General features: G+C 42.6%; 2 protein-coding genes and 1 long non-coding RNA gene across 3 annotated transcripts in view; all 3 read left to right on the forward strand.

The window, feature by feature from the left end:
• The first annotated feature begins 854 nt into the window (after positions 1 to 854).
• On the forward strand, positions 855 to 1,815 carry LOC139387412 (uncharacterized). The gene is made up of 2 exons (XR_011629158.1): positions 855 to 1,135; positions 1,302 to 1,815. It is a non-coding gene; the product is annotated as an uncharacterized lncRNA (long non-coding RNA).
• A 4,567-nt stretch (positions 1,816 to 6,382) lies between these two features.
• On the forward strand, positions 6,383 to 13,583 carry LOC139386676 (deubiquitinating protein VCPIP1-like). Its single transcript, XM_071132466.1, has 3 exons — positions 6,383 to 9,195; positions 10,182 to 10,268; positions 10,415 to 13,583. The coding sequence occupies exons 1-3, from the start codon at positions 6,543 to 6,545 to the stop codon at positions 11,236 to 11,238; spliced, it is 3,564 nt and encodes a 1,187-aa protein (XP_070988567.1). The 5' UTR covers positions 6,383 to 6,542; the 3' UTR covers positions 11,239 to 13,583.
• The window catches only part of LOC139386678 (myb-related protein A-like), a 32,228-nt gene continuing 16,277 nt past the window's right edge, over positions 11,253 to 27,203 (forward strand). Inside the window, exons 1-5 of the mRNA XM_071132467.1 lie at positions 11,253 to 11,296; positions 25,529 to 25,616; positions 25,704 to 25,785; positions 25,879 to 25,950; positions 26,061 to 26,153. Of these exons, the coding sequence (XP_070988568.1) occupies positions 25,579 to 25,616; positions 25,704 to 25,785; positions 25,879 to 25,950; positions 26,061 to 26,153 (285 nt within the window). The 5' untranslated portion in view covers positions 11,253 to 11,296; positions 25,529 to 25,578. The remainder of the gene's footprint in view (positions 11,297 to 25,528; positions 25,617 to 25,703; positions 25,786 to 25,878; positions 25,951 to 26,060; positions 26,154 to 27,203) is intronic.

Genomic DNA, 27,203 nt, shown 5'->3' on the forward strand with positions numbered 1-27,203 from the left:
TAGTTATGCTGTTGTAATATCATCTGATCATATTGCTGGCAAAGTATGATAGCTATTTTACTACCCAGCTCGCCAGAAATGGCCCGCTGTCTCTTTAATTTCGGTTGTCAAGCAACCACTGAAACAAAAATAATCTTAGCTATGTAACGTAACCTAGCTAGCATTTAGGCCATATCTTACCTAGCAAACAAGCAAGCTACGTAAATGATGTTACACGAATTGGTTAGAATTTTTATAAACTAAATTAGCGAACTATAGTTAACGTTAACCTGATGTGTAAGCCAGCTAAAGTTAGCTAGCTAAAACAAACGACAAATGCATGCGAGACAGGCATAGATGGAAGCCTGTTGCGGAGTTGGTTTTCTATATTAAAATGGCATAAACAGTACTCACCATTTGTACAACCAAGATAGCTACTGGATTTGCGAACTTTTGCTACTCAGTTAGCTACCTTAAACTACAAGGCCACAGCTGCCAACTAAGTAGCAACAGCCAGGTAGCTACAGTAGCACGTTAGCACCGTATATTTAGCTCGCCAGCACCACCCTTCTAAAATATGAATTGTTTAGATCTGCCAGATTCCTTCCAAGTGCAAGTGCGCACTTTGCGTCTTTAGTTTTCACCAGTACTGGTTCTTCCATAGAGAACTGATGGTCCTAAATATTCTTAGAGTATCTTGTCAGCAGCACTGCAAGTACTAACCAGCAGCACTGCAAGTGACAAGGAAAAAAGTATTCACTTGACCACTGTGGTCTTCTGCGCGATCTAGCGCCCCCGCTATCAATCAATTTGACAAATGCACCCCTCATGATACACTAGCATAGGTTGCTGTGCGGTGATACACCGCTTACCATTCATTTCAATGAAAGCAAAGCGGTGAGCAGTGGAGAGGGCGGGGGACCTTTGGGAGGCGCGAAAGTTGCGTGGGAGTCGGTGAAAAAGATAACGTTTTCCCAACTTTATGCAAATCACCAGCGGTGACCGCTGGGCGATGACCAATCAGAGTGGTTCCCAGAAGAATTTGACGCTGTGCGACCCAATTATGGAGACTTTCTTCAGGGAAGATGGCTGACAGAAATACTGGGACGGAAGCAAACGTCAGTGATTATAAGGTCATAATAAATCATGCAAAAATGTAAGGTTGACTGGAATATATTAGTTAATGTATAGACAAATGAGTATGCATATTTATAATCATTAAGTTAATTTACGAAAATCGCGATTTAGCAAGCTAGCTGACTAGCTTTATGGGTGTATTGACATGAGTCTGAAATTGTAATTCTGTTTCTTTAATGTTTTAGGGACTCCTGAAACAACCAGCAAACCAGGGTGTCATCTTGTGAAACAATGGATGTAATAATCTAGCTAGCTAAAGCATTTACTGCAAATTGAATGTACAATTTTGTAAGCTTGCCTTGCTGATATTTTCCATGCATTGCAGATAGATGAAATAATGCAGATAGCTGTGTTCTTGCTTATTGTGCAGTGGAGTATAAAAATACCTGTATGCCTATGGATGTGTAGCTAGCTATCTAGCCGATCTGTGTATGGACACAAACGTTTGGTATACATATTAGTTATTAGTTAGCCATGAACCTCAGCTATCATAGCCAGTTGTGTCAACTTCAAAACAGTCTGAATTACATTAATGAAGCCTATGGATTGAGTAGAATATAATATAACTTTGTGCCAAGGATGCAAGTCGTATACATGTAGTTATTACCATGCATGAGATCCCACATCGTAGCCTGTACATTTAATATATATTCACTGAAAATGTACTCTACCTTGGCAAATAAAGGTGCAGTTCAGGTATGAATGTCTGATTATTTTTGTCATATCCAATACCAGGAGCATCAAATTCCAGTCTTTGAATGATTACAATTATACACTTCAACAGTGTTGAAATCTTGGTCCTTGGTTCATCTCAATATCTAATGCCCTTCATCTGTATTGATCTGATAAACACAGGATAGGTGTAGTATTTCATCAAATGAGAGACTACATTTCAACCAGTAGAGAATGTGAAACGCTTTATTGAAAGTTCATTATCCAAGTGTTATAAATACATGCATTATAAATATTATAATTTTAATATTATAAATACAAGTTCAATCTGTACTTCACTGCACATCTGTTGTGCATTATAAAAACAGAGGAAGAAAGAGGTGGTGGCGAGAGAGGTGTAAAAGACAGAAAGGGAAAGAGGTAAGAACAGAGGAGCAGGGAAGGCAGCATATGATTACTGAATCACAGTGCTACCCAAATATTCTCTCAGTTTATCACAATTACATAATAGTGTTTCATCGGCCCGAAGGTTATGTTAAAAGCGGGTGAGGGCGATGATGGGACTGGGGGGTTGGCATCCTCGTTCACATCAAAACATATCTGCAGACAAGAGACAGATGTAGAGAGATAGCATGTTTAAGCCTGGTTTTATTTTTTATTATTACATTGTTAGTCATCATAATAATCATGAGGTGAAATGCAAAACTGACCTTGGATTATTAACTCTGGGACTACTGCATCTCAGTGTAAAGCATATTTTAATAATACTTCCTGTTGACCTGACCAAGTGACCTCTCACCACTGATCATGCTGTGCCCTATATGTAGCCAGTTCAGATGCAGGAGGGGTTCACTGACACAGCTGATATAACCTAGAGGATTTAGGCAGAAGAGGAGAGAGGGATGAAGTGAAGAAGAGAGACTTATTGAGAAAATACGGTAGTTAAACAGACAGTGTACAACAGGAATCTGTGTGTGCACAAAAATGTACACCCCTTTGAGTCCCCAGGACCAGGACTGAGAACCACTGCTCTACATTGGGACCTCTTCATATGCAGACAGGTTTTCATACTCTAACTCTCTTTATCTGAGGACAGAAAAACTCACAAGAAACAGACTTTATTATAGTCAAATTACACCGCACTGAATATTTTTACTATTATCTCCATCCTCACTTCTAGGGAAAGGAACTACACAAAAGTACCTGCCCTCTCCAGAATAGCCTATTCTCTCACCTTGACAGTTGGGGCTGCTATCCTTTTACCCTTCTCCATGGCGTTAGCTGCCTACCTACGAATGCATTTTGAGTTTTTTTTTTTTTTTTTTTACAGTGTACACTGTAGCTAGTTAGCTAATAATACATATATATTTTTAAACATTTTCGAAATATATATATTTTTTAAATGAATAGGTTATCCCAGCCATGTGGACAATTGGAAACAGGGCAGCAAAGTTTGTTTGTCACCAGAGCGTTTTAGAGGATATTACTATTGAACTATGTACCCATTTAATAACAAGACCTTCAAACAAACTTGCTATGCTGAATTCTTGACTCACAATCGAGAAGGCTGCCATATGCTGCCAGCACGCCCGCAAGCGAGTTACAATGTGCGGCCTAAGCATCACTCGCCAATTTACCACTATCTAGTGTACATGCACCTCGATGTCAACGTCCCTGTGAAAATCGAATTAGCATAATGCAAAATCCACATCAATATCCGTCCATTTAAAGTAGAGATCTGTTATCCTCCACCTGTGTCGCATCTGCGGTGAAAGTTGACAGCGGTAAAGCGGTTTTTGTCCGGTCATGAGACATCCCGAAAATCGGTCTTCTCACAAAATCGTATGTAGCGTCCAAACGGTTTGGCCTACAAACTATTATGGAAAGAATAACTTACGTTAGATATTTCTGGGGGGGACTAGCTGTTGTTCCATGTGGTGAACCTATTATTCAATGCGTTTGTATGGGCTAATAGCAGTAAAGCAAAATAAAATATATATTGACATTGATTACAACAAAATGTTTCTCGAATTTGGGAAGACTTACAATGTAGCTAGCTAGTGGCTAATACTAGCTAATGTTGCCAACATATAATGAATGACTCCTCCTTATATGTTGCTGTCTCCTCATGCATGTACCGTTAATTTTTTGACACAGCAAAGTTAGAGATTCGTTAGCACACACTTGTATTGCACATACTCTGTTCTAGAAGTGTATAAATGTAAAACATATTCAGGTAAATTAATGAATAAATAAATTAGGTTGATTTGTGCAAAACCAAAACGCATCATGGTACTTGTAGTAAATTTAAAGCCAAATAAACAACTAATTTATCCAAATCTGACTGTAATAGGCATAGTTACTTGACACAATAAGATAATACATCTTACTTAGTATTCGTTAAATTATTATATGTGTCCTGGTTTGGACTCATATCAAAAGATAAACGCAACTAGCACAGTTTAGAAAACTATATGTACCACAACCCATGGAAAACTACGTTTCGCCACAGACGCTCAACAGAGTCAGGGCAGCAGCATTGAGACTTCCGATTTTCAGATTTTACCTTCAAATTAAAAGTCTGTCTTAAAACGCTATGTGTATGATACAAAATCAATCGTTTTTGCAGCTTTTCAAGGTGAATAATGTTAAAATGATGCGATTTTTTTTTTTACTACATGGTGGGAAAAGCTCAAGAGTATTACTACTTTGTATAAGATAAATAATTTTATAAGGTGGGGCACATTGAGAAATGGTTGGAGATTAAGTAAATTCATGTAAAGAACACATTAGCCTACTGGTAAAACATATATATATATATATATATATATATATATATATATACAATGACAAGCTAAGAAAATAACTCGTTATTTTGATTGTATGAATCTTGTTAATTTACTGGTGTTATTGTTCAATGATGCAATTTTGAAATGTAATGTTTAAGAAAGGTCTTACTGTATTTTTTGTTGTATTGCAAAAATAAATTGCACTGTACAGGAAAAACAATAGATTGTATGTCCATAAAACCATCGTCCAGCATACTCACCAGAGTCCCTATTATACAAAAAAAGGTCAGTTTGATTTTTAAAAATCTAGGTCATATCCAGTGTTGCTGGACTTTTACTGCAGTCAAACAGCTTAAAATGGAACCACTGGACACTACGGTACAAATATAACACTGTACAGGCAAAACTATCAATTGTGTGTCTATAAAACCAGGATCCAGTCTACTCACTACAGTCCTTAGAATACAAATCAGGTGACTTTGAACAAGGTCAGGAAGTGTTGCTGGACCTTTACTGTGGTCAAACAGCTTAAAATGGAGCCACTGGACACTACGGTACGAATATAACACTGTACAGGCAAAACGATTGATTGTGTGTCCAGAAAACCAGGGTCCAGTCTATTCACTAGAATCTACCTTTTCCTAGTGAGCACAGAGCTATTTTATGAGGCAATTATATGTCACACAACCACAGAAACCTGAACTCACAAGTCCAAGATGAAAACATTTTGATGAATTGCGACCAGGGTAGGTTGAAGAAAAGCGCGGTTAAACTCTGTGATAACCGTTGATAGGCTATAGGCATAATATGGGTGATACCTATAGCAGCATGATCTTACTAGGATACAGCCTCAAAAAATAAATGGTATTTGTCTAGCCAAAATGCTTGAAATGCTCCTCAAAGACAGATATAATAATTATCGTATAAAAGGTGAGAGAAAGCGATGTGAGTTGTGAGTTTGCTAGATGAATGAAAAGTGACGATCCATTCAGAACAGCCTTACTGATGGAAGTTTTGTAATTCAATTATAATGTTGGTAATTTACAGGTGTGCCAGTCAATTAACACCCCATCTACTGGCCACATTGTTAACGTTGTTTCTTGTAAGTAATTCTTTTCTTTCCTAATCACCTGGTAATAGTTGGAATTTGGCACACACATTATAGGGAAAGCCAAGAGTGCAAGTCTGGTATGGAATGGCGTTTATTTCACATTGGAAGCAAACAAAGAGAAAGCTATAAATTAGTTCATGTATAGTTTCATCATTTAGATATAGTCCTGAATTCGTCAGTCAGCAGAGAGTTAAAGTGACAGTACAACAGTGTAGAAGTATGATTTAGACTCAACATGAGTTCATCGACCTCATAGCCTCAGAGAAGGTGCTGATAAAATCAAATCAAAGTCTTGCTGTCCTGGGTCTCATCCGTTTACTTGAAGGAAGAGGCTTGAGGAGGCGAATGGCTGTTTTGTGTTCCACGCACTCTCGTGAGTATACTGGAGTGGGTGGAGTAGAAGGTTTTGCTGGGCATAGACCTCAGTCCCCATGAAATAGCACTATCAACAGACCCTACTGGGTAATCCCAATCCCACTTTTACTTCGGCACCTATAATAGTTTTCTAATGCAAATGTAATTTAATTATGAACATTGACTCATTGTTAATGTTTCGACAATTATTTTTCATTATAATGAATAAATAAAAAATGTATACTATTATGTGGGGAACTTTTATTTTTAAAATTGCTGAAATTACATGACCCGGAAGTACCTTTTTTAGTGTTGCTGGCGAAACGCTAGTCGTTCGTTCATGGAGAGAAAAAACAATCGCTTCCGTGTTGTTATCGGTTGTTATTCTGGCAAATACTAGCTTAGTACTTGAGTCAAAGCGGGATTGCTAGGCAGTTATTTGGTGGTTAAACCATTATGGTCTTGTAGGTTCAATACATAGTATAGTTTTATTCGCCAGAATGTCGTTGCTACATGGCTCCAAGAAAAAGGACAAGCGTATTTTGTCCGGTACCTGCCCAGACCCGAAATGCCAGGCGAGGCTATTCTTCCCTGCTTACGGTTCGATTAGCATTGAATGCACAGAGTGTGGCCAACGCCACGAACAGAATCATCTTTTAAATGTGGAAGAAGTAACTGATCCAGACGTTGTGCTTCACAATTTGTTAAGAAATGCCTTACTCGGTGTCACTGGTGCACCGAAAAAGGGAACAGAGCTGGTGAAAGTGATGGGGCTTTCCAACTACCATTGCAAGCTCCTTTCTCCTATTCTCACAAGGTATGGGATGGATAAGCAGACGGGAAAAGCGAAACTGCTGCGGGAAATGAATCAAGGAGAAATGTTCGACTGTTCACTTCTAGGAGACAGGGCGTTTCTAATTGAACAGGAGCATGTATCTACGGTTGGCTATGGCAAGGACAGATCCGGGAGCCTGATATACCTTCACGACACTTTGGAGGAGATGAAGAAAGCAAACAGCAACAAAGAATGCCTCATTCCTGTTCATGTGGATGGAGATGGACATTGTCTTGTTCATGCTGTGTCCAGGGCCCTGGTAGGCAGAGAACTGTTCTGGCATGCCTTGAGAGAGAATTTGAAACAACATTTCAAACAAAACTTGGATCGCTACAAGGCACTCTTTCAGGATTTTATTGATGCAGCCGAATGGGAGGACATCATCAACGAATGTGACCCCCTGTTTATCCCACCGGAGGGTGTGCCACTGGGACTTCGGAACATTCACATATTCGGCTTGGCCAATGTGTTGCACCGCCCCATAATCTTGTTAGATTCACTGAGTGGAATGAGGAGCTCTGGGGATTACTCTGCAAGTTTTCTCCCTGGGCTTGTGCCGGAAGAGCAGTGCAAAGGAAAAGACGGGAAGTTTAACAAGCCTATATGCATCGCCTGGAGTAGCTCAGGGCGTAACCACTACATCCCCCTCGTCGGGATAAAGAACACCCTTCTACCCAAGCTGCCACCGAGGCTTCTCCCCAAGGCATGGGGAGTGCCACAGGAGCTCATCAAGAAGTATATAAAACTGGAACAAGATGGGAGCTGTGTCATCGGGGGAGACAGGAGCTTACAAGACAAGTATGTGATGAGACTGGTCAATGCCATGGAGGAGATCTTCATGGAGAAGCATGGAATCCACCCCTCCCTGGTGGCAGACGTGCATCAGTACGTTTACAGACGGACCGGTGTGATCGGCGTCCAACCCGAAGAGGTGACTGAGGCTGCCAGGAAATCAGTCATGGAAAACCGGCTACATCGCTGTCTGATCTGCAATGCACTCTCTGAGCTTCATGTTCTACCTGAGTGGCTGGCTCCAGGTGGTAAGCTTTACAACCTGGCTAAATCCACCCACGGGAAGCTCAGACCTGACAAGAACTACAGCTTCCCGCTGAACAAGGTTGTCTGCTGTTACGACCCTGAGAGGGACATCCTCATTCCTGACTACAAGCTGAGCTCTTTGAACACATGCAACTGGTGCCACGGCACCTCCGTGCGCCACATCCATGGCAACGGCTCTGTGGTGTATCTGGATGGAGACAGAACAAACACCCGCTCCCAGGGGGGCAAATGTGGCTGTGGCTTTAAGCACTACTGGGAGGGAAAGGAATACGACAATCTGCCAGAGGCTTTCCCCATCACTCTGGAGTGGGGTGGGCGGGTCGTGCGGGAGACTGTGTACTGGTTCCAGTATGAGGTTAATGTGGACCTGAACAGCAACGTGTATGATGTCGCCATGAAACTGGTCACCAAGCATTTCCCTGGGGAGTTTGGCAGTGAGCTCCTAGTGCAGAAAGTGGTGAACACCATTTTACATCACACTGCCAAGAAGAACCCAGACGAGTATAACCCAGTCTCCATTGACGGGGCGCATGCTCAGAGGCTCACAGATGTGGTGGAAACTCAGCAGGCTGTTGACACACAGCCACCGACTAAGATCATACTAACTGGGCAGAAATCAAAGACCATTCACAAAGAGGAGCTTACAGTGAGTAAGGCAGAGCGGAGCCTTCAGCAGAGCATCAGCGAGCAGGCCCTAGTGACCCAGAAGAGGAGGACGGATCGACTGAAGCAGGAGCAGAAGGGACAGGGCAGGCCACCCTCCCCAAGTGCTGCTCAGGAACATTCCTCCTCCTCCCCAGCCACACCCACCAAATCCTCCTTCTCCCCCACTTCCAGCAAGGAGAAGAAGATCCGTGTCACCACTAGCGATGGGCGGCAGGCCATGCTCACTCTACAGGCTCAGACCACCTTCTCTGAGCTCCAGAGGAGCATTGCTAATGAGTTCGCCATGCCTCCAGCTCAGCAATGTATCCGACATGGATTCCCACCCAAAGAACTTTTCCCTCCCAAGGATGGAGCAGAGAATGAACCGGTGGCTCTCCAACACGGGGACAGGGTGACTGTGGAGATCCTGAGAGGTCCAGAGGACCGCAAGGCATCCGCCCCAAGTGCTTCCAGTTCCTATTCAACCCTGCATTCCCTCCTCTCTGTGAAGAGTGATGATCCAGTGACTTCCAGCAGAATGAATACTAGCAGAGAGCTGCAGGACAACATTGACCTTGAGATGTCCTCCCTCTGTCTCCTAGCAACCTTAATGGGTAAGAAAAGGGAAGGGTGCGGAAAGGTTTTAGTATTCAAGTCAATAGTTAGGCTGTCATTATTTACTGCTACAAAAGAAAGACACGATCTCGCAACACGTAAGTGACAGAGGAGTTAAGCAGAACACTGCTGTGATGTCATTACAAAAAGTCAAAAATGACTTCCGGTAGATGGAGAACTTGTTTGTTGATTCACCTATTTAGACTAGGCCAATAGTTCCAGGCAATTAGTTATCTAGTCTTAGAAGCGTCATGCCTTAGATCATCCCTTCAGTAAATATAAGGCCAGCAACTGAATGTGATAGGAGTGAGAGGGTAGTATATAGGTGTCGCAGACAGTAGCTTTACACAGCATAAGGGCATGCTGTTCTTGGATTGGTTACAAGAAGCAGGATGAATGACAAAGTGGCCTAATACAGGTATTGAGTGACTGGGTGGGCTTGTCATGGATGGATCAAGGCTCAATCTTTGTGGATAATGACTTTTTTTCCAGTTGAAATTATAATTATAATCTACTCCAAGTGCTTTCTGTGTAGCCTACATCACCAACATGGCATTCGGTATTCATTGATTCATGCAGCCTCAGGCAGAGAGAAGTTGCTAGATTTGATATCCACCCTGCCCTACCCATTTTTTTGTGATCAAGGGGAAAAATCGCTGGCTTATTTGCGCTAGTTGGCTGTACCTTCACCTAAACTCCAGTATTTCCTTCAAAGCTTGTTCTCCATCTTCTTTTTAAATAGGGAGACAATTTGTTTTCAGCCTTTTATTTCCATTACCAAAACTCGTTTTCTCATGTCTATCTCTTGTCGAATCTCAATACATAAAAATCGTAATACATATTGTATCGGCAATTCACAGCCCTACTATTTTTACTACAGAATTAGAATTTTGATCAAAAGCACACATTTCTCTGAGGAATTTAATTGTATTCATTTATTTTCATGTTTCACATGCTAATTGCAGTATGTTTTATTCATATTCAGGAGAAGATGTCTGGTCATATGCCAAAAAACTGCCTCACTTATTCCACCAAGGTGGAGTTTTCTACAACATTGTGAAGAAAGATATGGGTATGTAGTCATGTTTTCTGTTATAGGCTTTATCCTCTTAGCAATTTGTGTAACTTAAATGACAGCTACGATATATTCAACTTTGCATCTAATATGTACTGATCTGTGTTTATGACCATCTATTATGGCTCTTGTCTCATCTGCAGGCCTGATGGATGGCAAGCACTGCACCCTCCCACACCTGACTGGAAAGACGTTTGTTTACAACGCAGCAGAGGAGCGTCTGGAGCTGTGTGTGGATGCAGCGGGACACTTTCCCGTGGGCCCTGACGTGGAGGACCTCGTCAAGGAGGCCCTGGTGCAGCTCCACTCTGAGGCTGCCTCCAGGAGTCGCGAGGGAAGCCCCTCTCACAGCCTGCTGAGGCTCGGGAGTGGAGGTGTGGTGCGCAAGAAGGAGCAGCTCCAAAGTGTCAACGCCTTCCAGGGTAAGGGCCACTCCCTGGGCAGCGCCCCAGGCGGCTCTCCCCCTGAACACAAGCCCATCACCAGGCAGCACAGCAGCGGGGTGGACCTGAGCGCCAGCGCCTCCAAGGGACCTGACCTGTCTGACATCTCAGAGGACGCGACCAAGGAGTTGGTGCGCATGGCTCCCGGTTTTGTCACCATGAAAGACAGCCGACACCTGGACCCTAGTATGATCGAAGAACAGAGGAAAAAACTACAGGAGATGGTCTCATCCATCCAGGCCTCCATGGACAGGCACCTGAGGGAGCAGAGCAATGCAGGGGCAGGCATTGGGGGCCCTGCAGAGAGGACAAGTGGGGCTAAGATGAGTGCTTCCCAATCTGCCCCAGGGGCAGGCGTAAAGGAGGCCTCTTCTATGGACGTATCTACTGCTGGTGCTCATGGCACATCAGTGGAGACAGGGAACAAGCCTGATGGAAAGGATGCAGGGTCAGAGGAGCTGGAGGAAATGGATAGCCAGGATGCAGAGCATACCAACGCCCTGGAGCCAATGGATCATTCCTGATGGGAAAAGGGCCTGGTCCTATACTTTTCTCAGTCATGATCATTCACCCCTCTATCTGGTAGGCATTAGTGTGGGAATGCTTCAGGTTGTATCCAAGCTTTGGTATTCATTGTGTTTTGTTGTCTTTTACTGCATGATTGACAAGAGGTTGACTGTTTCTGCCTCTGGTGACAGTCTAATGCTATTATACAGAAACATGCACCGAGACCCAAGGAGCAACGCTGCTTCCTGTGTGTGAAATACATCCATGTACATGTCCTCCAAGTCTTAAAGGTCCAATGCAGCTGTTTTTATCTGAATATCAAATCATTTCTAGTTAACATTTTCTAGTTAGCAATACCTTACTAACCATGTTTCCATTCACAGTTTTTATGTGAGTAAAGTCATACTGTTTAAAAAAAACAATAATAATCACAATCGTTGTGGTGGAAATAGGAGATTCCGGTACAATTTTGTAAATGCCACAGATAGTTTGTTCTTTCGACATGGTGGGATCTTTTTGTGTCGGTAAAATTAATTATGCCAGAAATGGCGGTGGAAACGCCTTTATTCGTAAATATTGATATAATAACCGTCATATCAAAGTCAATTTGGAGTCATGCGATGACATGGTGTGTGGTCCTCGACTCCTCCCGCTACAACTCGGGAAACAATGCAGTTTATCAGGCTATGGATGAAATAAGTTACGATGAACTTCACAGGGTGGTGAAAGTGCACAGTGATGAGCTTGATCTTCCTTTCCAATAAATGTAGAGGGTCTTATTCTGGTGACATGATGATCGATGCTTGACTGCCGTTTGACAAATAAAAAGATTCTCTCTCTTATTCATAACAAGCACATCATGTAGACTAACCGACATGCAGAGCCTACCTGCACTGCATCTGCGAGCTGTTGGCTAGCACGTACATACCAAGACCAGAGTAGGCACGCTTGCTATTTAAAGCAATAGTTAGTTTTGTCACAATCTGTAGAGTTGAAAATGCGATGGAAGCACATTGAACGTTTTGATTTTTATTCGGTACATGAAAGCATAAGCAACAAAGTACATGTTGTGTGCACTACATCACTCACTGACCTTTATCTGCAACAAGTCAGTTTGGTGGAAACACCACTGGTGGGGAAAATACGCATATTTTCTTTATGCAGATTTTTAGAATATTTTCACAAATCTGTCGCCAATTGGATGGAAACCTAGCGACTGTGATTGTTTTCAATTAAAATGGTCAACAAAAAACAAAAATCGCTTCTTAGGAATTTCTCAAGCAATATTTTTGCGAGGACTGTTGGAGTGGGGAAGGGGAAAACGGAAAACTATCTGTTATTGGCAGAGAGATATGAAACTCTTTCTTATTGGTCTATTAACTAATTTACCACCTGGTGATTTCACCAGGCAGGCTAAAACACCATTCCACCAAATCACTCTGAAATTTTAGGTGGTCTTTTCAAACAGCTCATACACTAAAGGGGCATTATCATTTTCACAATTTCACAAGATTATTCCAACCTCATAGTGTGGGATTGTATATAAAGTAGAGGAAAATGTTGGACTGCACTGGGCCATTAAGACAAGAGGGAGTTGAAGAGCTTGAGTTAAGATCCCATCCCACACCAGCATTGTAATGACCACAAACATCCGCTTCAGCAAAGTGCACACTGTAAAGGCACTAGCCCTCAAACATGATAACCTACCATCACATTTATTGCTTTACCAACACATTGCTTTAAAACAACAGTGAAATATTCCAAATTAAGTTTATTTTCTTGAACGTTGCTCCCTATATGAAGGTTTGCTGTCTTAATTCTTGAAGGAAGGAGTTGCGTGCCCTTATGATAAGTAACAAAAATCAAAATGTGTTGTTGAAAAACCTTGTGAAAAAGCTTTTTTAGTTTGGATTTGTTTTTGGAAAATTGTATAAGAATTTAAAGATTGTTTAAAATGTAATTTAGATGAATGCCATTTCAAGTGAAGCACTGTTCTGAAAATAACTCAGTTTATTGGTGGAAATTGGTGAATTTATTTTTGCTGGTTTGTAGTGATTGCGGATAATGCCTGTTGATTCTTTTGGGTTCAAGCTTCATGCTACTTACTGGTTTGAAGTTATTTATGCTACTTTTCATATTTCTCATGAAACCCAAATGAGTGGCCCAAGTTAAGTGTGCTGTACAAGTGCTGAACTACTTGATGTGGAACTGTATTCTATTGGAAGGCCTAGCATAACGTAGTACACACACCTGGGAGTACTGTATATTCCACTATTCATATGCAATTTCCTCAATCACTTTTTGGACTTTAGTGAATGATTGAATGCAGTGCAGGATATTTTTTCTTAATACATCTCTAAAGTAAGACTTGATTTGTGAATTTCTTTACCATATACAGTGCCTTCGGAAAGTATTCAGACCCCTTGACCTTTTCCACATTTTGTTAGGTTACAACCTTATTCTAAAATTGATTCGTTTTTTTCTCTCCTCAATCTACACACAATACCTATAATGACAAAAAAATGGAAATATCACATTTACATAAGTATTCAGACCTTTTACTCAGTACTTTGTTGAATCACCTTTGGCAGCGAATAACAGCCTCGAGTCTTCTTGAGTATGACGCTACAAGCTTGCCACATCTGAATTTGGGGAGTTTCTCCCATTCTTCTCTGCAGATCCTCTCAAGATCTATCAGGTTTGATGGGGAGCGTTGCTGCACAGCTATTTTCAGGTCTCTCCAGAGATGTTCGATCGGTTTCAAGTCCGGGCTCTGGCTGAGCCACTCAAGGACTTTCAGAGACTTGTCCTGAAGCCTCTCCTGTATTGTCTTCACTGTGTGTTTAGGGTTGTTGTCTTGTTGGAAGGTGAACCTTCGCCCCAGTCTGAGGTCCTGAGCGCTCTGGAGCAGGTTTTCATCAAGGATCTCTCTGTACTTTGCTCCGTTCATCTTTGCCTCGATCCTGACTAGTCTCCCAGTCCCTGCCACTGAAAAACATCCACACAGCAAGATGCTGCCACCACCATGCTTCACCGTAGGGATGGTGCCAGGTTTCCTCCAGCCGTGACGCTTTGCGTTCAGGTCAAAGAGTTCAATCTTGGTTTCACCAGACCAGAGAATCTTGTTTCTCATGGTCTGAGAGTCTTGAGGTGCCTTTTGGCAAACTCCAAGCGGGCTGTCGTGCCTTTTACTGAAGAGTGGCTTCTGTTTGGCCACTACCATAAAGGCCTAGTTGGTGCAGTGCTGCAGAGATGGTTGTCCTTCTGGAAGGTTCTCCCATCTCCACAGAGGAACTCTAGAGCTCTCGGTGACCATTGGGTTCTTGGTCACCTGTCTGACGAAGGCCGTTCTTCCATGGTTGTTCAGTTTGGCTGGGCGGCGAGGTCTAGAAAGAGTCTTGGTGGTTCCAAACCTCTTCCATTTAAGAATGATGGAGGCCACTGTGTTCTTGGGGACTGTAAATGCTGCAGACATATTTTGGTACCCTTCCCCAGATCTGTTCCTCAACAATTCTGCCTCGGAGCTCTATGGACAATTCCTTCAACCTCGTGGCTTGGTTTTTGCTCTGATATGCACAGTCAACTGTGGGACCTTATATAGACAGGGGTGTGCCTTTTCAAATCATGTCCAATCAATTGAATTTACCACAGGTGGACTCCAATCAAGTTGTAGAAATAAGGGGCCTCCCGGGTGGCGCAGTGGTCTAAGGCAGTCATAGCTGTGCCACCAGAGACCCTGGGTTCGAGCCCAGGCTCTGTCACCCATGGGGCGGCGCACAATTGGCCCGGGTTAGGGATGGTTTGGCACAAACCTTGTCTTATCGCGCACTAGGAACTCCTGTGGCGGGCCGGGCACAGTTCACGCTGACCAGGTCGCCAGGTGTACGGTGTTTCCTCCGACACATTGGTGCGGCTGGCTTCCGGGTTGGATAGGCATTGTGTCAAGAAGCAGTGCGGCTTGGTTGGGTTGTGTTTCGGAGGACGCATGGCTCTCGACCTTCGCCTCCCGTACGGGAGTTGCAGCGATGAGACAAGACTGTACCAATTGTGTGTACCACAAAATTGGGGGATAAAAAATTAGAGAATGATCAATGGAAACACCTGAGTTCTATTTTCGAGTCTCATAGGGGTCTGAATACTTATCCCGATCGAACATACTTCATTTTTTTTATTTTTTTATAAATGTGCAAAGAAATGACAAAGTTTTCGCTTTGGGGTATTGTGAAGAAATTGATTTAAACTCAGCAAAAAATAAGTGTTCCTTTTTCAGGACCCTTTCTTTCAAAGATAATTTGTAAAAATCCAAATAACTTCACAGATCTTCATTGTAAATGGTTTAAACACGGTTTCCCATGCTTGTTCATAAACAATTAATGAACATGCACCTGTGTAACGGTCGTTAAGACACTAACAGCTTAGGCAGTTAAGGTCACAGTTATGAAAACTTAGGACACTAAAGAGGCCTTTCTACTGACTCTGAAAAACCTGCGTGAACGTTCATCTGCGTGAACGTGCCTTAGGCATGCTGCAAGGAGGCATGAGGACTGCAGATGTGGCCAGGACAATGAATTGCAATGTCTGTACTGTAAGACGCCTAAGACAGTGTTAGAGACAGGACAGACAGCTGATCGTCCCTCCATCAGTGCTCAGACTGTCTGCAATAGGCTGAGAGAGGCTGGACTGAGGGCTTGTAGGCCTGTTGTAAGGCAGGTCCTCACCAGACATCACCGGCAACAACGTCGCCTATGGGCACAAACCCACCGTCGCTGGACCAGACAGGACTGGCAAAAAGTGATCTTCACTGACATGTCACAGTTTTGTCTCACATGGGGTGATGGTCGGATTCACGTTTATTGTCGAAGGAATGAGTGTTACACCGAGGCCTGTACTCTGGAGCGGGATCGATTTGGAGGTGGAGGGTCCGTCATGGTCTGGGGCGGTGTGTCACAGCATCATCGGACTGAGCTTGTTGTCATTGCAGGCAATCTCAACGCTGTGCGTTGCAGGGAAGACATCTTCCTCCCTGATGTGGTACCCTTCCTGCAGGCTCATCCTGACATGACCCTCCAGCATGACAATGCCACCAGCCACACTGCTCGTTCTGTGCGTGATTGTCAGTGTTATGTCATGGCCAGCGAAGAGCCCGGATCTCAATCCCATTGAGCACGTCTGGGACCTGTTGAATCGGAGGGTGAGGGCTAGGGCCATTCCCCCCAGAAATGTCCGGGAACTTGCAGGTGCCTTGGTGGAAGAGTGGGGTAACATCTCACAGCAAGATCTGGCAAATCTGGTGCAGTCCTTGAGGAGGAGATGCACTGCAGTACTTATTGCAGCTGGTGACCACACCAGATACTGACTGTTACCTTTGATTTTGACACCCCCCCCCCCCCCCCCCCCCCCTTTGTTCAGGGACACATTATTCAATTTCTGTTAGTCACATGTCTGTGGAACTCATTCAGTTTATGTCTCAGATGTTGAATCTTATGTTCATACAAATATTTACACATGTTAAGTTTGCTGAAAATAAACGCAGTTGACAGTGAGAGGATGTTTCTTTTTTTGCTGAGTTTATTTAATACATTTTAGAATAAGGCTGTAATGTAACAACATGTGAAAAAAAGTCAAGGGGTCTGAATACTTTCAGAAGGCACTGTACAGTCGTGGCCAAAAGTTTTGAGAATGACACAAATATTAATTTTCACCAAGTCTTCTGCCTCAGTGTCTAGATATTTTTGTCAGATGTTACTATGGAATACTGAAGTATAATTGCAAGCATTTCATAAGTGTCAAAGGCTTTTATTGACAATTACATGAAGTTGATGCAGTGTAGACCCTTCTTTTTCAAGACCAGTGGAAATGTTTTTTGAGGATTCAGTTCATTTGCATGGCAAAGAGGGACTTTGCAATTAATTGCAATTCTTCTGATCACTCTTCATAACATTCTGGAGTATATGCAAATTGCCATCATACACCTGAGGCAGCAGACTTTGAAAATTAATATTTGTGTCATTCTCAAAACTTTTGGCCACGACTGTATATATATATATATATATATATATGTGTGTGTGTGTGTGTGTGTGTGTGTGTGTACATAGTTCATGTTGATAGATGATAAGGAAAGATGCATCAATTCAAGAATAGCTGATCATTATTTTTCCATGAACCGCCTGCAGTTTTAGTTGTTTTGAGAACATGCAATGCTAGCATTTTATTATTCAATTGAAATAATACATTTACGTTTGCACTTGGAATTCAAGAGATGGAATTAAGGCATGTTGTTGTGCAGGGGTGTGTTGAGCCCTATATACTACCTTTATTGCTCTTGGGAACAACTAATGGGAACATTAGAATAAACTTGAGATGACCCAAGCATAGAAATAGAATGATTCATTTTAATTATTTGGAACCAACAATCAGCTTGTATTACTAAGAATGTTATGCCTAGTTGCTTTACTGCTATTCAGCTCTAGAATTTCAACACAACATCCACAATTTGGATCACTCAAAAAAGAACTGGGCCAATGGGATATATTAAAGTGCTGTTAACATGTATGCCTAGTTGGTGAGTGTGACATGAGATGTCTTGATCTTTTGGTGCAGAACGTGATGTATCCCTTTAGAAATCATTGAAAGAGGTGTCATGGAGAAGGTACATTTGGTATCTCATAAACACAAAACTACATCTCACTGTGGTGTTTGAAGTATATTTCCAATTGGTTGTTCATCTAATGCAGTTGAATGTAAACTTATAGGCAGACTGTGTAGTTGTTACACAGATCAGTTTTTGTGGCATTAAATTCCTCTCCAGACATTATAAACATAACTCCTGGTTTGTTTGTCGGAATTTCAACCTAAAAGTGGGTTGCGGTGTTGATAGGCCCCGGCCTCAAAAGGCAGAGGTCTCACGAATTGAGTTTACACTTTTGTTGCCAACCAAGATTTTGGAGTATTCCAGATCACCTTGTTGTTCTAGAATGACATGGTAACTTTGGATGCTGCCATTATCAGCTTTTGGCCTTAAAACATTCAGTCTTACTGAGTCTTGGCCTGACTTCTGGACAAGGTTTCTTATTATGGCAAAAAGCAGTTATATTTGTACCGGCCAAAAAAAACAATTGCAGGTAACATTTTTTTTTAAAGCTCCATGGCTTTTCTTTTGAGTGAACAAAATGTCAAACTCAGCACTTTCAGAAAAAGAGGGACTGTGAGAATAGAGCATGTACTAGCTAAACTCAAACAAATAGTGATATTTTCAGTCCAAGGAAGAATAAAAAGGAAATGTTAAACTTGCCTAACTCAGACAACACTGATTTGACAAACTTGAAGTTTGTTTTTTTGAGACTGCTGTACTAATTACATATATTGTAAGCCAGTTGTATTATAATAGTATATATTGTAGTATACTTAGATCTGTACATAAACTCAAGTTATTCAGTAAAATGTTTAGTTAACTTTTTTTCTTGTTTGCTAATAAAATACCACAGCTACAACATTGCTGTTTGCATGTGTGATGACTTTTTAACCCAACAATAAAGTAATTGCTTCACAATTTTGTATTGTGGTCACTAATACTGCCTTAACTATTTGCCTTTGAATTCACTTAATATTTTTACTTTAAAAAAATCTACGTAGACCCACTTGGTCAATAGCCTATGCTTGATCTCATAATCTTAAAGTTTGTTTCTTTGTGACTGCTGTACTTGTATTATATATACTACGTTATATGGTACTATACTTTGATCAGTACAGAAACTCAAGTTGTTCAGCAGCCTATGCTTGATCCCATCATCCCTTGAGCTTTGTGCACCCATTGAATGTGTATGTGCCACGCTACACGTCAATGTTTGTCTGTAGCTTAGCAGGTTTAGCTTAATTTCCCCAGGGAGGGGTCACTGCATTGTGGCTCACAGCCAAGAATGTGACAGTCTATCAATTTGATTTATGATACGCAATAATACGTGCAATGTTCTCTGTTATCTGTCGTTGTACTACAAAAGTCCACCAGGTGGTAGAATTGCATCAACTTTCAAATATAAAAAACATTGCATCTGCATACAGCTTTCGGCTGTTCATATGTAATTGTATGATTTTCATGAATGACTTGTAGACCCAAAGCTATTGTTAGTGATACAGGTGTTGTCGTCGGCTATTGAAATACCCGGCTGCCTGAAAAGTAATTTGATACATTTCACATGGCTGATTTGACAGATACTTTGCGATTCTGACCAATGAGGAGAGGGTCCGCGTGCGCTGCACCGGGGTGGGCGCGAGATTCGGCGGGATAGACATTTCTGTCCCCCAAGAGACGGTACCACCACGGAGAATTTAAGTAAGTCTCAAGGAGATGGGATGTGAGAAGCAAGATGAAGACATGAGGTGGAAACAGAATATAGAATAGTGTTTGATCATCAGTCATAAAGTCAACCACATGAATAACAAACATAGGCTGTTTTGTAAATTGTTATTTGAGCTAGCTGGCTCAGCTAAGTAACGTTAACCGTAACAAAGAATAGCTAGATTTAGCTAGCCAGACTGATTAGTTGACTAATTTGCAGACGTTAGCTTCTTACTAGCTATCCACCTAGTTTCAAGTGTAAACGTTTTATTGTCACATGCACAGGATACGGCAGGTGTAAAACAGTACAGTGAAATGTTTAACTTGTGAGCTCTTTTCCAACAATGCAGAAATAAAGGTAGCTAATAATATACCGTTAGATAAGAAGAACACACGTAAAATGCAAAGAGAAGCACGATCATGCAGTTATATCCAGGTCATTATTACAATGTGCAGGGGTAAAAGTGACTAGCAGCAGGATAAATACCAATAATAATCATAATAATAGGACGGGTAGAAAGTGGCTGGTAGCAGGATAAAGACTAGTGGTAATAATAATAAACAATATAGCATCAGCGAACCTTAATAGTAATCACTTAAAAATATATACTGTATGTTGTCGCATACACAGTGAAATGTGTTGTTTTACAGGATCAGCTAAAGTAGTACTGCACCCCTGGAGCAAATCCGGTTAAGTGCCTTGCTCAAGGGCACATCGAGAGATGTTTCACCTTGTCGGCTTGGGTATTGGAGCCAGAGTGGTGTGAGTCTGGTGAACGTGGGTGCATGAGTGTGTATGCGTGAATGAGAAGAGTGTCAGTGTGTGTCTGAATGGTAGAGACCTGTCGTTGAGCATAGAGACAGAGCAGGTAGTCAGTGTGGATAGTCTGAGAGTGCAGGTGTAGTAACTATTCAACAGTCTTATGGCCTGTGGAAAGAAGCTGTCTCGGAGCGTATTGGTCCGAGACCCGATGCTTTAGCACCGCCTACTGGGCGGGAGCAGGGAAAACAGCCCATGGCTCAGGTGGGTGGAGACTTTGGAAATGTTTTGGGTCACTAACAGACACCGTTTGGCATGAATGTCTTGGATGGCTGGGAGCTTGCCCCCAGGGACGCACTGGGCTGTCCGCACCACCCTTTTTAGGGCCTTGCTGTCGATTGTAGAGCGGTTGCCATACCAGGCAGTGATATAACCAGTCGGGATGCTTTCGATGGTGTACATGCAAAATTTCCCTGTGGATCTGATGGGCTATGCCAAATCTTTTCAGCCTCGTGAAGGTGATGAGGCGCTGTCGTGCCTTCTTCACGACTGTGCTAGTGTGAGAGGACCATGTTAGCTCTCGACCCGGTCCACTACAGCCCCATCGATTTGGATGGGGGCGTGCTCGCCCCCGTGTTTTCTCTAGTCCACAATTAGCTTCTTGGTCTAGCTGATGTTGTGTGAGAGGTTGTTGTCCTGGCACCACATTGACAGGTCTCTGTCCTCCCTATAAGCTGTCTCGTCGCTGTCGGTGATCAGGCCTACCACCGTTGTGTCGTCAGCAAACTTGATAAAGCAATTACAATAACAATTCTCTATAAATCCTGGTTACACTTCTTTGCATAGTGAACACTGCATTTCAATGACACATTTATACTTCCTCAGTCAGCCTCTGAGGTGCTTTTACTTCTTTACCTGACTGCCTCATTACAACAGGCAGCCCTGGTGGGTCTGACACAGGAGTGTCTGGGCTTGACGTTGTCTGACCTGTAATGTCACTCTCTTGCCTGTCTGTTTACTCACACTCAGGTACACGGAACACGTGTCTCCTATTTCTCCGGTATGTAACTACCTGTAACTACCTCAGGTGTCATTACATCATATGACCTGGTTGCCACTGTTTTCACCACATTGGGCCTCAACGATCCTTCATGCATTTTCACCCTATCATTTGGACTGAGCGCACTGAGCACCTTGGACCCTGTGTCATAGTACCTTTTCTATTCACTCTTTTCCCTCTGTTTGTTAAGAATGACCTTGTCATCCTGTCTGTTTCTAGGAGTACTGGCAACCTAGTTTTGAGTTTCCTGTTGAACAACAGCTCTTCCGGGGAGACGGACCATGTTTTAGTGGAGTAGCCCTGTAGTTTAGCAAAGCTAGATACATTACTTTCTTAAGCAGTAGTTTCATTGTTTTGACACCGTACTCGACTAACCCATTAGACTGTGGGCACAGTGGGTTGGATGTGACATGCTTGAACCTGTACAGTTTAGAAAAATCACTGAAAGTTGAACTGATTCGTTGTCCATATGGACTACTTCTGCGACCCCATGACGAGCAAAGAATGACTTAATGTGAGTTAACACCTGACTATGAGGAATGTCCTTCAGCAAAGCTCGCTGGGTAATGAGAGTAATAGTCCATCAGTAGAACATAGTTCTTGCCTTCAAGAGAAAAGAGATCTATTCCTACTTTGCCCCATGGTCTCATTACCTCTTTTTCCTCAACCCACATTGTCTCTGCTCTGTTTTGACTGCTATTTATGGCATGTTTCACAAGCTTTGACTGGCTGCTCTGTATCAGCATTCATCTTGGGCCAGAATAACACTGCTTTTGCATGTCATTTTGACTTTTACATTCCTAGATGGCCTTTGTGTATTTTGATCAACATATTTTTCTGTATCACACTTGGTATCACAATACCTCAACCCTTAAACAGAATTCCATCAAGTACAGATAGCTCATCCCTGTATTGACCATAAGGTTATGGTATATCTTGTACAGACCACCCACATGTTATGACTTGAATACCCTTTTACAAACATTCATCTTCTGCAGTAGCACGTGAAATAACTGTCCACATTTCATCTATGAGACTGGGCAACTCATTCTGAAGGTTATCATGTATGGTCTCGTCCTGCTCATATATCTGGTTTGGTTCTGAGCTGTCAAAAGCTATGGACAATGTGCCACTAACAATTCTTTTCCCAGTCTGTACTCAAGTTGCAAGTCATCTTTCTGAAGTTTTAGAAACAGTCTCTGTACCCTTGGTGGTGTGTATTTTAGACTTTTCTTTGCAATATATCTGTTTTTGCCCACACTGTTTTACCATAGTTAAACACATGGAATGTCTCACACGCTTATGACAGTGCCAATGCCTCTTTCTCAATCTGAATATAGTTACACTCAGAAGTTGTCAAAGCCCTGGAGGCATATGCGACTGGGCACCATCTAGTGCCATACTGCTGTAACAACACTGCACCTAAACCTGCTTTAGAGGCATCTGCTGAGATTTTGGTTTTGCGCTTTTCATCATACTGTAGAACCCTCAGTACTGGAGCCATTATGATTAATACCTTGAGCTCCTCAAACTCTTTCTGGTGATTACTGTTCCAACACCATTCTGTAGTTTTACACAGTAGACCTCTCACCTGAAGTAGGCGGTGGCATGTTCTTGATGGCTGTCAATTTGCTCTGGTCTATCTGAATACCTTCACATGTTAGTTTTTCACCCAAGAAGGTTATTTCTGTCTTTCTGAATTCACATTTGTCTGCGTTTAGCTTTAGCCCATTAGCTGTGGCTGGATCAAGTGCTGCTTTCAACCTTGTGTTGTGCTCTTCAAGAATCTGACCCCATATTAGGACATCAATGTACACTTTTGTGCATGGCACACTCGAATATCTGTTGAACTGTCCTATGAAAGACTTTTGGTGCTGAAGTGAGACCAAACGGGAGCCTTTAAAATTAATACCTACCAAAATGAGTATTGAAAGTACAAAGTCTTGTATTCGCCTTGTCTAGACTGATCTTCCATAACCCCAAGGAGGTGTCTAGCTTTGAGAATGATTTAGCACCTACTATGTCCCCAAATATCTCCCCTCTGGTAGGCAGCTGAAAGTGTTCCCTTTTTACATACCTGTTTAGCTCTTTTGAATCCATGCACAGTCTGAGAGAGTCGTCTTTCCTCTCCACTATTAGTAGTGAGTGGACCCATTCAGTAAGCTCTTCTACTTTGTCTAGGATATCTAAGGACTCTAGCCTCAGTAGCTCTGCTTTTAGCTGGTCTCTTAGTGGTACCTTCCTAAGTGCATGGATCACTGATCTATTTGACTGCACTAACTCGATTTTGTGTTGCACCATGAGTTTTCCCTGAAAAACATCAGCTTCTGGACTAATATGCTCAACATTAGTAATTTAACCATTCACTGTATGAAACCATTTCACCAGACCAAGTAAGTTACATGACTTTAACCCAATGATGGCTGTTTTTTCTCCCTTTACTATGACAAACGGAACCTTGTGAGATTTAGAATCTAACTATAGCACCAATGTGCATGACCCTAATAAATTCCTCAACAGTCTGTTTCAAAAGTCTGAAAGTTGGCTAATACCAATTCATAATCTGCTTGCTCTTCATCCGTTAGCTGAAAGCTGTTGTAGACATCAGTGGCGTCCGAGCAACCTACTGTGAGAAACCGGGCGACCTTCTGTGCGACGTCTTTATCAACCGCTCCTATCGCCGACAGAGGGTGAAACAGTGCTTGAACTGATTCCATTGATCTTCAACTTTGCTGTGAAGTTTCAGTTCTGTTGGAGGCTTTAGTGGCTCAATGTCGTTAGCCAGCTAGCACTGCAAAATGACTAGCTACGTGCACTGCATGCTCCGTTAGCTCCGGCGTTGTTATTTTTACATCACTCTTGTTAGCCCAGTGGCTATATAGCTAAAGTTAGCTAGTTGACGTGAAGCCTCTTGGCACCGTTCAGCTTTTTCAACTTGATGATGGAGGAGTCAAAGGTGAGTTGTGTCACTCCTGGTACGATGTTGTATCCTCTTGTCTAAGAAATACTAAAGAAAACAACTGTTCCTTAAAACACAAGTCCTTTATTCAAGTTAACCGAAGCCGTACAAGTATTGTGCATTGAGCTGAGATCTCCCGCTCTCCTACACTTCTGCGCGGGCTGTGCGTCCCCTAAGTGGTCACGTGGCCTCCGATACAATATGCCACAGAGTTGTGCGTGGGTGAACAGATAGTACAGGAGGGACTAAGCACACAACCCAGGGGGGCCCCCGTGTTGAGGATCAGTGTGGCGGAGGTGTTGTTGCCTACCCTCAACACCTGGGGGCGGCCCATCAGAAAGTCCAGGATCCAGTTGCAGAGGGAGGTATTCAGTCCCAGGGTCTTAAGCTTGGTGATGAGTTTGGAAGGATTATGGTGTTGACACTTAGCTGTATTCAATGAACAGCAATGACAGTGTTTTTGGCATATTTGAAACAAGCACATACTCACCACTAGTAAAGGATCCTACAAGTTAACGTACAACTTTAATCCAACAGAAAAATCTAATGGTGGACTCATCCTTTAGAAGCTGATGGTGAGACTTTTAATGTCAAATTGATGAGGTATTCCTCTTGTCCAGGTGGGATAGCAGTGTGAAGGGCAATTGAGATTGCATCATCTGTTGATCTGTTGGGGCGGTATGCGAATTGGAGTGGGTCCATGGTATCTGGGATGATGATTTACAGATAATAGTCATTTAGGCAGGTTACCTTAGAGTTATTTGGAACAGGAACAATGGTGGTCAGCTTGAAACACGTTGGGATTACAGACTGGGACAAGGAGAGGTTGAAAATGTCTGAAGTTGGTATGTGCATGCTCTGAGAACGCGTCCTGGTATTCCGTCTGGCCCAGCAGCCTTGCGAGTGTTGACCTGTTTAAAAGTCTTTCTCTCCATGGCTGACGTGAGTGAGATCACACATTCGTCCAGAACAGCAGGGGCTTTCATGTATGACTCAGTGTTGTTTACCTCGAAGCAAGCATAGAAGGCATTTAGCTAGTCTGGGAGGTCTGCGTCACTGGGCAACTCACGGCTGGGTCCACCTTTGTAATCCGTAATAGTCTGCAAGCCCTTCATACCTATTTTATCTGATCTATTATTTCAGCAAACTACATTTAATCAAAATCTGTTGCTCTTTGTATGCTTTCTCCATAGTTTGTCAATAAGGTTGCTGCATAACAAAAACAATTTGAACAGGATACAGTATGACTAGCAGCGGCAGCAGAAGACGTCGATACCTTTGGTAAGTTTGAGGGGATGTCTGTTCACTGTAAACATTATTCTCCGCTCCTCTCTTGTATATTAACCTTATTAGTCCTTCCTTTCTCAGTGATGTTGGGGATGACCATGACTGCATTGAGGTGAAATGTCCCAAGAAGTCTTTGCAGAAAGTCAAGTGGTCGAGGGAAGAGGTAAGTCATTTCCTGACTGAGTTGTCTTCTGTGGTAGCTGAGTCAACTCCCAAGAAAATAATGTTGAATATTTTTCTCCCTTGTGATCACAAGGATGAGAGGCTGAAGAGGCTTGTGGATGAACATGGAGCAGATGATTGGAATGTGATAGCAGATAATTTCAAGGTAAGTGTCACCCACACAAAATATGCCCAACTCTGACATATTTGTCCCTTGTGTATCCGTATATAGGACTGATGTTTTCTTCCTTTTTTTGCATTTATTAATTCTTACAGAAAAGATCTGAGTCACAGTGTCAGCACCGATGGCAAAAGGTGCTCAACCCAGAGCTGGTGAAAGGGCCATGGACCAAGGAGGAGGATGAGAGGGTGAAGACAGTTTCTATTCAGTTTTCTGTCTACCAAGTACACTGCTCCTCAAACATCTCATTCCAACATTGCTGCGAGCATTAGTGAGGTCGGGAACTGATTTTGGGCAATTAGGCCTGGCTCGCAGTCTGCGTTCCAATTCATCCCAAAGGTGTTTGATGGGGTTGAGGTCAGGGCTCTGTGCAGGCCAGTCAAGTTCTTCCACACCAATCTCAACAAACTATTTCTAGATTAACCTTGCTTTGTGCACGGGGGAATTGTCATGCTGAAACAGGAAAAGGCCTTCCCCAAACTGTTGCCACAAAGTTGGAAGCACAGAATCGTCTAGAATGTCATTGTACGCTATAGAATTAAAGTTCCCCTTCACTGGAACTGAGGGGCCTAGCCCAAACAATGAAAAACAGCCCCAGACTATTATTCCTCCTCCACTAAACAGATGGTGAAGTGTGATTCATCACTACAGAGAACGTGTTTCCAATGCTCCAGAGTACAATGGTGGCAAGCGTTACACCACTCCATCCGACGCTTGGCATTGCGCATGGTGATCTTAGGCTTGTTTGTGGCTGCTCGGCCATGGAAACCCATTTCATGAAGCTCCCGATGAACAGTTATTGTACTGAAGTTGCTTCCAGAAGTTGTTTGAAACTTGGTGGTGAGTTTTGCAGCTGAGGACAATTTTTACACGCTTCAGCAGTGGCGGTCCCTTTCTGTGAGCTTGTGTGGCCTATCACTTCGCGGCTCAGCCGTTGTTGCTCCTGTACGTTTCCACTTCATAATAACAGCACTTACAATTGACCGGGGCAGCTCTAGCAGGGCAGAAATTTGACAAACTGACTTGGAAAGGTGGCATCCTATGATGGTGCCATGTTGAAAGTCACTGAGCACTTCAGTAAGGCCATTCTACTGCCAATGTTTGTCTATGGAGATTGCATGGCTGTGTGCTCAATTTTATACACCTTTAAGCAACAGGTGTGGCTGAAAGAGCTGAATCCACAAATTTGAAGGCATGTCCACATACTTTTGTCCATGTAGTGTGTATGTATCAAACAT

The sequence above is a fragment of the Oncorhynchus clarkii genome, chromosome 28 (assembly GCF_045791955.1).
Source record: "Oncorhynchus clarkii lewisi isolate Uvic-CL-2024 chromosome 28, UVic_Ocla_1.0, whole genome shotgun sequence".
Lineage (NCBI taxonomy): Eukaryota > Metazoa > Chordata > Actinopteri > Salmoniformes > Salmonidae > Oncorhynchus > Oncorhynchus clarkii.